The sequence below is a fragment of the Cotesia glomerata genome, linkage group LG1 (assembly GCF_020080835.1).
Source record: "Cotesia glomerata isolate CgM1 linkage group LG1, MPM_Cglom_v2.3, whole genome shotgun sequence".
Taxonomy (NCBI): domain Eukaryota; kingdom Metazoa; phylum Arthropoda; class Insecta; order Hymenoptera; family Braconidae; genus Cotesia; species Cotesia glomerata.
In genome coordinates, this window is record NC_058158.1 from 15397466 (window position 1) to 15410883 (window position 13418).

Sequence of the window (13418 nt, forward strand, 5' to 3'; positions counted from 1 at the left end):
CAAAAATTTTGAAAAAACAATTTGAATTTCGACATTATTAAGAAAGTTACGAGCAATAAACCAAAAAAAGAGCGGTTTTTTCGAAAATTCGATATTTTTTGAACCAGTGATAAAAAAAATCTCTAAATTTATCTGGAGGCCTCGTTTGGGGGGCACTAAAAAATACCAAAAAATTGAGAATATTTAAAATTCAGATTTTTGAAATCGTTCGATTTTGCGTGGAATGCTCATATAGATATATTTTTTTCTTTTTTTTGACAAATTGTGGAACTGGAGAAAGAAAGGGTGATTGGGACTTCGTGTTATAACTGCACACAATACTCCTTGCATACATCTCTAAAACTCCGCATAAACTCTGCTTATACCCCAATCAAACTCCAAGAGGAAGTATACTCCATAATAACTCCACGTAAACTCCGAGCTTACACTGAGTCGTCGAAACCGCTAGGGGATATTTTTACTTCAGAAAATTGCTTGTTTTTGGAAAGGCGAGAGTAGAAGAACACTACCTCATGCGCTTCACGCTATCATACGTGCAAAATTATAACAATATAAATTAGGAAAACGGTTGACCCTAAAGGCCATCCCTGCAACTTCCCGCTCATTTCATACTTAAGCGCACAAACCTACACTTATTACGTTTTTGAGCTCTTCAAGCTCAAAAATATAATTTTCGTATCATTTTGAGCTCTCCGAGCTCAAAAATCTGCTAGAAGTTGAATAAAACACTATTTTTCGAATTTTTAAACCGCAATAACTTTTGAATGAATGAACCGATTTTTTCGTGGTTGGTGGCATTTTACGCAGTTTTTAAAGCCCCATAAAGAACTTTTAAGTTTAAATTGATCGAACAAGGAATTTCAAAGTAATTCCCAAAAAACAATTTTTTCGATTTTTTCCGTTAACGATAACTCACGAACGAATTAACCGATTTCAACCGGGCTAGCGGCAATCGACGTGTTTTTTTAATGTTAAGAGCTGATTAGTTTTTAAAATTGATCGGTCAAGCCGTATAAAAGTAATTCCAAAAAAACCACATTTCAAAAAATTCTTTTTTGCAGTTTTTTATAGATTTCTCAAAATCTACTAGTTCTAATCAATCCAAATTATGCTCAAAATCTAAGTTTAGTCAAGCCCTTTCAAATGGTGCCAACCGCGATGAAATCGGTCGAGCCGTTCAAAAGTTATGAGAGGCTTACATACGGCCGTACACACACACACACACACACACACACACACACACACACACACACACACACACACACACACACACACACACACACACACACACACATACACACACACACACACACATACACACACACATACACATACACACATACACATACACACATACATACAGACGTACAGACGTACGGACATCGCGGAAACATTCGGGGAGGCTTCCTAGAACCTCAAAACGTCAACATCCGTTGAAAACTCGATTTTCGAAAAACGGGGTGAAACCAATAACTTACCGATTTTTGAAAATTTTCAATTTTCTTAGCGGGAAATTAAAAATAAGTTAGATGACTAAACTCTAATACCTGTGATGTAAGTTCCATTTTTTTGAAGGATGAGATATATCACAACAATGCAGTACCAGACTTACTGCTTTGCTTTTATCTACAACTGGTTCCGAAAGACTCAGTAGATTTTTCATATTTTTTAATTGCTGGAAATGGTAACTCATATCCGTTGCAAGGACCATGTCAATCACTAATGATCTAAATTCACGATAATCTTCTTTGGAGAGGTTATGTATTATATTTAACTCATCTTCCTTGAGGATACTAAAAAAAGGTCTTAATGTTATTATTTAAAAAACAGTGAAAGAAAACAGAATCTACAGTACAAAAGATCAAGCATTAGCTAGATAATACAGACTAATAATTTACTCTATCTTTCTATCATTGAATCATTGAAAGAGTTTCAAATTATTTTTTATTTTTTTTTTTCATTTTTAAGTACGTTGATTATTCAATCGACAAAAGAACTATTAAAAGTTACGTCTGTTTAACGTAACTCAAAGTTTTGATTACTTCATGCAATGAAAATGTTAAGTTGTTACAATTGTGATCTACTAGATAGCTCCATCAGCAAAAATCAACACTCAAATGCATTTTAATTGTAGATAAGAAATCAATTATTGAAATAAAATAAATATCAAATAACCATAAGCTTACCGAAAAGTCGCTGACACATGATGATTTTCCAGTACTGCACGATCATTGTACAAAAGTGCTGTATCACTGCCAGCCATGACATGAAAATTATTAGTTGTTCCAGTATGATCATAGTCATGAATTATTGCTGCTATAAATGCAGCAAAGATTTCGAGCTCTGTCAACCAATTCTGCATGTAGATATATCATTAAATGAGAAATGATTCCGTTTTGATCAAAAATTATTAATTATTAGCAAAAAAACATTATCTTATACCATAAATCCAGTCTTATATAAAATATAATGCATCGTTTGTGCTACATCTGTGGCGTGAAGATTATTATGATATGGATTCTTGTGATGACAGTATCCTTCTTCAATTTTAGTCAAGAAGTTTTCTAAAATTTGAGGTGGAATTTTAAATTTTCGTATCAAACCATGACGATTGAGTAGATAATATCCGATACATTTCAAAGGTGAACCTTGTGCTACCTCATCAAGAGCAAATACATCGAATGACCAATCGTCTAAATTCTGGAAAAGTGACATTACGTATTTTTGAGTAAAAAGTTTAAAATCATGAAAGCCCTAAAGGTATAAGTATGGTAAATCTAGTTCCGAAAAATATTTAATGACAATAACCAGAATTCGTAGGTACTAATGAAATAATAACATCATGAAAGTTTCAGTCAATTGGTTTTTAAGAAAAAGCAAAATGTGCAAAAGAAAGAGAAACAACAGTTTTCTCTCAGTATTGATTGAAATGAACGGTCTCAATTTTTTAAGTATTTTTGGGACAAATAACACCTTCTGGAAAAAAATAACTACATAGCTTCGTAAGATCTTCAAAAATAATTGTTTTCTTTTTAATTATAGGAATCTGCACGTTTGCAAATCAATCTCCTACGTTATAAAGAGAAACAAGCAGTCCCTTTTTTTTGTTCAAAATACTGCTCGACTTGAAGCAAACAAAGCAAACAAAGCAAACCATTCAGAATAATTTTTGTCGTTCAAGAGTCGCTTTTGAATCAAGCTCCATTTTTCTTCAGTATCGATCATCTAGCTGTAATGCGTCTAGAAACAAGAATCGGCGGAGTAGTATTATCATTAAAACAAAAAAAATAACTAGATTATAACTTTTATTAGCTTTTATAGGTTTTCTCAAAATACTTTTCTTAAAATTTATACATTGACTCTCAATTCTGACTTTGAATCCGTGTTCAGCAGAAAAGAATACACAAAAAACGTATGGTCTGACCCCTAGCAGAGACGTCTTTTTTTATTACTTATACATGTCTATCTATTCATAGTATTAGTGTATAACTTGTTATTTATTATTTCCCAGGAAAAAAAGTTTAGATCTGCTCTGATCAAATCAAATCAAAGTCATCAGATCTGAGCAGACCTGCATTTTGGCCAGATCTGTCCGGATCAAATTTAATCTGTCCAGATCAAATTGTAGCTCCAAGTGTCTAGTTTCTAGATATGACCATAAAAATTTTAGGAAACTCACAAAAAAAAAATTTCCAAATTTTTTCTTACCTAAAAAAAGGTCTACGGGCTTCAAAAAAATTTTTTTCATTGTTTTCCTCTAAAGCTGTGTTAGAAAATTTAATGCCCTTTACTTTGACGTAAGCAAAAAGCCTGTACAACGATTTGCCGCGAAGTTATAGTCAGTCAAACGAAAAAAGTACTTTTTAACTTTGACAATCAATAACTCTGGGAATAATGATCGTATAGAAAATCAAAGGAGGGTTTTTAAAATTACAGGATATTCTCTGAAAGATATTCTGAATGGCTTTTGACAAAAAAATTTTTTTTGAATTGCAAACTAAGACTAAAAAAATTTAGAAAAACAGTAGACCCTAAAGGCCATCCATGCAACTTCTCGCTAGTTTCATACCTACGTATGAGCTCTCCGAGCTCAAAAATACAATTTATATGATATTTTGAGCGCTCTGAGCTTAAAAGAATAGCTTTTCTATGCTTTTGAGCTCTTCGAGCTCAAAAGTCTGATAGAAGTTTGATAAAACATAATTTTTGAAATTTTCAAACTGCAATAACTTTTAAATGAATAAACCGATTTTTACGCAAATGGTAGCATTTGATGCAATTTTTTAAGCCTCATTAAGAATCTATAAGTTTACACTTTTTTCGGTTTTCTTTCGTTGACAATAATTCACGAACGAATGAACCGATTTTGACCGGACTGGCGGCGATCGACGTTGTTTTTTATGTTAAAAGCTGATTAATTTTTGGAATCGATCAGTAGAGCCGTTTGAAAGTAATTCTAAAAAATGTCGGAGGTATGTTAAAAAAATCCTTGTTTCCAAATATTTCTCCGAGGATATCTCTCAAACCAATCAATTAATTTGTACGTTCTTGCCAGCAATCGACGCGTTTTTTTGAGCTCTAAAAATGATTCTATTTCATCGAAAATAATCTGAAAGAAAATGTCGGTTATGTGAAAAAAACCCTTTTCTCGGTTTTCTTTCGTTCACGATATCTCTCGAACGAATCAACCGATTTTGACCAGATTAGCGGTGATTGACGTGGTTATTCAAGCTTAAGGGCGGATTAGTTTTTGGAGTTGATCGATAAAGCTGTTTAAAAGTTATTCCAAAAAAACCACTTAAAAAAAAATTTTTTTTTTTAGTTTTTTTGAGACTATTCAAAATTTCTCAAAATCTATCGGTCCGAATCGGTTCAAATTCACAGAAAATCTAAGTTTGAGGGTACTCTTTAAAACGCCGTTTGGTAGGTTCCGATCGGTTTAGCCTTTCAAAAGTTATAAGCGATTCACATACTTACGCGCGCACACACACACACACACACACACACACACACACACACACTGAGTGCCCTACGAGTAGCTAGCGCCTTCCGCACAATATCAGAGGAAGCAGTGTGTGTTATTTCCGGTACTCTGCCTCTCAGAGTTCTAGCTGAGGAAAGACGGAACCTATATCAACGAAAAAGGTCAACCACACTAAGCCCTGAAGAACTTAGAAGGGAAGAACGGCAACACAGCATCGCAAGATGGCATCAGGAGTGGAATGCTGCAGAGAAAGGTCGGTGGACGTACCGTCTCATACCTTGGATCGATGTGTGGTTGAACCGGAGTCTCGGTGAGATCAACTATTATTTAACGCAGATGTTATCAGGACACAGATGTTACCGGAAGTATCTTCACCGCTTTAAGCACGATGATACCCCAGAGTGCCCGTCCTGTCCAGGGGTCAATGAAGATGCGGGGCATGTTTTCTTTGTGTGTCCACGTTTCAACCAACCGCGCGATGAGTTAGAGAAGATTTTGAAAAAGAGAACCCAACCAGAGTCAATAGTAGAAGCAATGTTATCGTCAGAAGCTGCCTGGAATGCCACAAGCACTTTTGCTACAAAAGTGCTTACAGAGTTGCGACCCATTGAGAGGAAAAGAGCGAAAGACAGAATCTAGAAGGAAGAAATAACATCTTAGCCACCAGAAAGAAGAGCGGCAGCTAATTCCTCCCCCCGCGAAGAAATGCCTTACGGCGGTACCATGGGGGATCAGAGGATAGAAGAGAAAGGGGTTTAGGGTTTAGTGGGTAGGGGCATCAGCGTCGAGTTTTAGTATGACACTGCGTCGAGTCACCACATATCCAGGCCATACAGCTATACCTAGAATCCGTAAAAAGGATTCCCCCCCTAAGAAAAAAAAAAAAAAAATCACACACACACACACACGCGCGCGCGCGCATACATATGGACAGAGTGACAACCTCGCGGTAGTAGTCAGGAAAGCTTCCTGTAACCTTTAAGCGTCAAGATCTGATGCAAAAACTTGATTTTTGCAAAATGGAGTAAAACCAATAACTTCCCGATTTTTGAAAATCTTCGATTTTCTTAGCGGAAAGTTAAAAAAAAAATTCGTATATTTATTTATTTATTTAATTTGAATGCCACGGCAGCAAGCCGAATGGCAAAAATTACAAACATTTAATAAAATGTAAGTACAAATCATTATATATAATACTAGCAGTCCGCCCCGGCTTCGCACGGCTATTTAACAAAAATTTCAACATTAATTATGATGTTATATATCCTATGTCACCCGGGAATAGTATAGCTTCCTAACAGTGAAAGAATTTTTCAAATCGGTTCAGTAGTTTCGGAGTCTATTCGAAGCAAACAAACAAACAAACAATCAAATCTTTTCTCTTTATAGAATTAGTATAGAAAACTAAGTTGACAAAATGTGCGTGCCGATAAAACTTAAAAAGGAGTCCCGGTACGATAAAGGGACTTATATAGTGTGATAGCCCTTTATCCTCCCTCGAACAATAAAGTTCCCGTTTTAGCCTAAAGGGCATGTTTTTAAAGATATACGGGCTTTTCCAACCTTTTAACTTGGAAATTAAGTGTCGTGGCGCCATCTGTTGTCGAGTATTTGAACTTCACTAGAACGACGATTATTTGGGTTGCATTTCGAAAGGCGCTGCAAGCAATTGCAGCATGTGTAGTAATGGCGCGAAATTTAAAATTTCAATTTCAATAAAGTCTAAAATTACACATCGCAGACGAATAGTGTTTGTATGTGGCAATAGGTACAAGGCTCCCATCGTGCACTATGGTAGTTTCAAGTCGATATTTATAAGGGTGTAAAATATACGGGAGTTGAAACATGTTAACTTCGAAAATGTGAGACTATCATGGATCTGAAATGGTCTGGATTGTTCTGAAAATTTCAGGAATGATCTAGAAAGCTTTAATATGTATACCAATGTTCGAATCGGTTGAGAATATTCTAGAAAATTTTAGAATGATCTAAAAATTTCTAGAAAGATCTGGGAAGTTATAAAATCTACGCTTGGATTCTGATCGAATGAGAATGGTCTAGAAAATTTTAAAATGATCTGAGAAGTTCTTAAATCTACGTTTAGATACTGATTGAATAAGAATGGTCTAGAAAATTCTAGAATGATCTAGAAATTTCTAGAATGATCTGGGAAGTTACAAAATCTACGTTTGGATCGAATGAGATTATTTTAGAAAATTCTCGAATGATCCGGAAATGTCTAGAATGATTTAGAAATTTCTAGAAAGATTCGATAAGATCTAAAATCTACGTTTAGATTCTGATCGAATGAGAATGTTCTTGAAAATTCTCGAATGATCCAGAAATGTCTAAAATGATCTGGGAAGTTTTAGAATGATATGGGGAGTTCTAAGATCTACGTTTAGATTCTGATCGACTGAGAATGTTCTAGAAAATTTTAGAATGATCCAGAAATTTCTAGAATGATCTGGGAAGTTCTAAAATCTACTTTTAGATTTTAATCCAATGAGAATATTCTAGAAAATTCTAGAATGGTCCAAAAATTTCTAGAATGATCAGGGAAGTTCTAAAATCTACGTTTAGATTCTGATCAAATGAGAATGTTCTAGAAAATTCTAAAATGATCTAGAAATTTTTAGAATGATCTGGAAAGTTATAAAATCTATGTTTGGATTCTGATCGATTGAGATTGCTTGAAAAAATTCTCGAATGATCTAGAGATGTCTAGAGTGAACTAGAAATTTTTAGAAAGATCTGGTAAGATCTAAAATCTATGTTTAGATTCTGATCGAATGAGAATGTTCTAGAAAATTTTCGAATGATCCAGAAATGTCTAGAATGATCTGGGAAGTTTTAGAATGATATAGGGAGTTCTAAAATCTATGTTTAGATTCTGATCGAATGAGAATGTTCTAGAAAATTCTAGAATGATCCAGAAGTTTCTGGAATGATTTGGGAAGTTCTAAAATCTACTTTTAGATTTTAATCCAATGAGAATGTTCTAGAAATTTCTAGAATGATCCAGAAATTTCTAGAATGATCGGGGAAGTTCTAAAATTAACGTTTAGATTCTGATCAAATGAGAATGTTCTAGAAAATTTTAAAATGATCTGGAAATTTTTAGAATGATCTGGGAAGTTATAAAATCTATGTTTGGATTCTGATCGATTGAGATTGTTTGAAAAAATTCTCGAATGATCTAGAAATGTCTAGAATGAACTAGAAATTTCTAGAAAGTTCTAGTAAGATCCAAAATCAACGTTTAGATTCTGATCAAATAAGAATATTCTAGAAAATTCTAAAATGATCGGGAAGTTTTAAAATCTACGTTTGGATTCTGATCGAATGAGTATATTCTAGAAAATATGAGGAGTAATATGTTCATTTCGTTTAAATTGGACATCTCATTTAGATCGGACTTGATGGTACAGAATTTAGATCAAAAACTTATTGCAACTGATGTGTAAGATAAGATTGAAACCAGCAGATTACGTCAATCAAAAAACCCAATTCGTACATGATAATCTATAGAATTTTTGGGTTTATATAATCAAAAGCTTTCGAGAAATCAAATAAGATGAGGTAGGTAAAATTTTCTCTATCAATAGCTCTTCTGATATCCTCGGTTCAGAGTAATAAAGCCCCTTGAGTGCTGTGAAATTTTCTGAATCCTCACCCGAGAAAAAATATTTATATATAATTACTAGCTGTGAACACCCGCTTCGTCGGGTTATTTTTAATAGAAAAGTTATTTGTTAATATTTAAATTTTTTATGATGTTTTAAAAGTTTCTAAAACAATCCAACATATTTTCGACCGATAAGAGTATTGATATACATTTTGAAGCTTTTTAATTTATTCGGAGTTACTCTAGATCATTCTAGAATTTCCTACATCACTCTCATTCAATCAGAATCTAAACATAGATTTTATAACTTTCCAGACCATTCTAGAAATTTATAAGACATTCTTATTGGATTAAAATCTAAATTTAGGTTTTATAATTTCCCAGATCATTCTAGAAATTTTTAGATCATTTTAGAATTTTCTACAACATTCTCATTTGATCGGAATCTAAACGTAGATTTTAGAACTTCCCAGGTCCTTCTAGACGTTTCTGGTTCAATCGAGAATTTTCTAGAATATTTTAATTCAATCAGAATCTAAACGTAGATTTCAGAACTTCCTCTATCATTCTAGGATTTTCTAAACCATTCTCATTCAATTATTATACAAACGTAGATTCAAGAACTTCTCAGATCATTTTAGAATTTTCTAGAACATTCTCATTTGATCAGAATCTAAACGTAGATTATAGATTTTACCAGATCTTTCTAGAAATTTCTAGATCATTCTAGAATTTTCTAGGACATTCTCAACCTATTCGAACATTGGTTTACATATTAAGACTTTTTAGATCATTGCAGAAATTTCTAGAACAATCTAGACCATTTTAGACCAATGATAGTTAACATCTTTCAACCCCTGTATCTTGTAACAGGGCTATTTACCCTGTGACGGTAAAACCGCACACGCATGATAATTATTCGACGCAGCACTGGCGCGTCTCGGTCTTCGGGACCATTAGCATTAAGTGGGGGAAATTTTGGGTTTCTTGGTCAGTTGAGTAGCTGCGGTGAGTTAGAAGTAGTGCAATGCTCAGTTCAACAACATCAGCAGCCAATAAGTCCAAGAAGGAAAGCAGTTTTGAACAAAGAGTTTCCTCAGCACAAATTTAACCAGGTATTGAGACTTTCACATTTTTGATGAGCCAAGGGGATCGTATACCGGGCTCATCAATTTTACTACTTCTCATTATTAAATCAAATTTTTGATAATTCAATCTATATATTCTATATTCTATATTCTATATATATATATATATATATATATATATATATATATATATATATATATATATATATATATATATATAGGAGACTTTCTATAGATATAGATAGTCACTGATCACGATATCTCTGGAACTATAAGACCTAGAGACTTGAAATTTGGCAGGAATATTCCTTTTGCCAAGTAGAGGTCAGCTAAGAACGGATTTCATGAAATTCCACCCACAAGGGGGGTTGCGGGGGTGTTCACGAAAAAAAATTCATATTTTTCAATTATGGCTTTTAATAGTTCAAAACTTGGTCAGAATGTTTCAAATTACATTTAGAAATTTTTTAAAAACGAATTCTGTGACATTCCACCCCCCTGGCGTGCCCGTGCGTGGGCGTCAAATTAATAAAAAATTCGTAAATTTCAATCTATAGCTATTAATACTTTGAAACATGGCCAGAATGCTTTTTTGGAGTTTTTGAGCTGTTAAGAATAAATTTCATTAAATTCTACCCCCACATGTCCGTGCGTAGGCGTAAAATTAAAAGAAATTGTACCTTTTAATCTATAGCAGCTAAAGGATTGAAACTTGGCCAGATTGATTTTTTTGGAGTTTTTGAGCTGTAAAGAATGAATTTTATGAAATGCCACCCTCACAAATCCTTGCGTGGGCGTTGATTAAAAAAATATAAAATTCAATTCCTAAAGGATAATAAGAAGGCATTAAATATAAAAAAAATTAAAAATTTTTATATAAGGTAAAAGCCCTAATAGATGATCATGTACCATTATATGATCACTCTATGTATTTGTATACCTATATTTGTGAATATAGATATACAAATACACGGAGTGATCATATACTGGTACGTGATCATCTATCGGAGCTTTTACCTTAATAGCTTAGAACATATTTTGTTGTTACATTTATAAAAAATACAGATCCCAATATTCTTTGTTTTTTGATCAAGATTATTATTATTAAAAAAAAATTCAAATCTTTATAGAATTACACAATTAAATTGGATTGATATTTTTAATAATTATGATTTTAACTTTTTCGATTTTATTTGCAATTCTTGCTGCTTTGCAAGCCTCTTTAATTTTTCTTCATTTAATTTTTCAATTATGTCCTGAAATTCTTTAAAAAATTTAAATGTGTCGTGAAGTGCTCGGAGGAAAGATCCCTATAATGAAGATAAAAAAAGTTAGTGTATGTAAAATTCATATTTGTATATTATACTGTAAAAAATATTTAAATAAAAAAATGACAATTATATTTCGCGCATCATCGTACGCTGCAGCGAATGATTCTTGATGAGATTATTTAAACCCAATGGCTTCGTGAATTCGCCCATCTCTTAAAAAAACTTTAGTTATGGTTGTGCAGCCAACAATGTAGATCCCATTGACTTGGTCGACGTAGTCTATAAAAAAAAAAATAATAAATTATGATTGATAATCACAAGTTTTTTTAACTAACTAAAAAAATAGAAAATAAAAATTTTAATAAAATAATATAATTATGTTTACATTAATTAATTATTTTTTACTTACCGATTATCTGTTTCTTCACTTCGTGAGACCAATTGTCTGGATGAAAATCTTTATTTCCATGTATAATTAACACTTCTAAATTTAAATTATTTATGTTATTTATGATATTTTAAATCAATTCTTTTTAAATAAATTTTTTTTTAAATATATAATGATTTTAATGGGTGAACATATATTTAATAATTTATATTTATACTTAATTTGTTTATTTATATTTATTTGGTTGAAATTTATATTTTTTTATTATTTAGATATTTATTTATTTATTATTATTGAAAGCTTTGAAGTTATCTTCAAAACAAATGAATTGTTCACTTTAATATTTCATTCATATGTCACAATTAAAAAAACGTAAACAAGCAACTGTCAAAAAAATTATATTGAAAAAGTGATTTAAGTGATATTTTTATAAAAAAATAACATTTTCAAGTTAAATTATTACTGGGAACATCAATTAATTAAGTATATTTTTTCAAATATTTTTTATGCTTATGCAGTATACGTAAGTTTTTAATTATTTATTAGTATTCTGTTGAATATTTTTAATTTTCAATATTACTTTGAATTTAAAAAAAAATTGATTTATCATCATAAATAATTTAAATTAATTATCAATTAATGAATAAAATTTTCATTTTTATTCAATTAGTTTTTAATGATTATTCTTTTATTGAATTTATTTATTCTTTTATGATTATTATTTTATTGAATTATTTAAAAAATTTTTAATACATTATTATTTTAATTTCTTAATATTATTTTGTTTATGATGATAATTTAGTTGATATAAATTATTTTTCTATTATTTAATACTGAATAGTTGAGTTACATTATTTACTTTTTATAATTTCTATTTACACATCAAAAATTTTACGACACTAATGGAGTCTATAAATTCATTAAAAATAATCCACATTCCTGGTGATGGTGCGTGTCTTTTTTCTTCATTATCGTTTTTGTTTCATGGTACTATATCAATGAGTGCTGTTATAAGAAAAAAAATTGTTCGTTACGTGTTTGACAACTGGCAAAGGTTCAAATGTTTTTCTCAACAATTATCTGGGGAACCTTATAAAACTAAACCTTATAAAACTAAACCTTATAAAACTAATTTATATTTGACAATTTATGTATTATTATTATTAGTTCTTAAGTATTAATTTTGACAATATTTCAGAAAATTGTATTGGAATATTTATAATTTTATTATTGCATTGTATATTGATTATTAGTAATAAGTCGTAGCCCGTGCTCGCACTGGTAATTCCCTAAAGTATCGATTGCGAGCGCAGGGGCCAGTAATTTTGGTAAATGACTTGAGAGGCCAGTAGTTAAACAGGGGGAGATAGTGCTCAACCCCGAGCGCCACCTAGCGGCCACCACAGGAACTATGATGAGTTGTGTATTTTCTGTCGGTAACTTATCTAGAGTTATCTGGAATATCGACGGGTGATTATTTGTTACCAACATCTCTGAGCGTGAATTTAGAGGGCGCTTTTGAGCCTTGTATGAGGTGGGGAGAGGTTGTTTTTGAATTTCGGCGGGGTTATTGGTGGGGGTTATATTATTAATGAATATTTTTATCTTATGAACAATTGTTATCTAATCAATTTTCTTAACTTATGAATAATTGTTATTTAATAAATTTTCTTATCTTTATGAGTCAGTAACTTTCTCTCCAAAAATTTATTTAATCTATTATATTGATCAGCATACTTTTACAATTAATCATCATTTATTCGAAAAATTAGTTATTTTATCAAATTGTTGATCAGCTTATCAGCTTTGTGACTCATTTTTAGTAACAAATACTCCTAATTTTTATCTATTTTTGGTGGGGATTCAGGCTATAAGACCGAACAATACTCACTGCATATCTACAGTTCTAAAAATTTTTCCTCGAGTGAAGTAGTTCAACGGATGGTACTATGTTTGTAGATCAATTTTTTAAAGTGTTTGGTATCGAATTTCTCATTGGAAACCACAACTTGTTGGATGTTCTCAGAGACTTGACTGTTTGTCCCAGCACACTCCAACT

At 31.8% G+C, this 13418-nt stretch overlaps 1 protein-coding gene across 1 annotated transcript in view; it reads right to left on the reverse strand.

Moving 5' to 3' along the window:
- LOC123273473 (calcium/calmodulin-dependent 3',5'-cyclic nucleotide phosphodiesterase 1-like) overlaps window positions 1-13418 on the reverse strand; it is a gene marked incomplete at its 5' end in the record, with an annotated part of 344764 nt that overhangs the window by 131898 nt on the left and 199448 nt on the right. The window contains 3 exons of the mRNA XM_044741230.1: window positions 1548-1793; window positions 2187-2356; window positions 2443-2700. Coding sequence (XP_044597165.1) covers window positions 1548-1793; window positions 2187-2356; window positions 2443-2700 — 674 coding nt within the window. The remainder of the gene's footprint in view (window positions 1-1547; window positions 1794-2186; window positions 2357-2442; window positions 2701-13418) is intronic.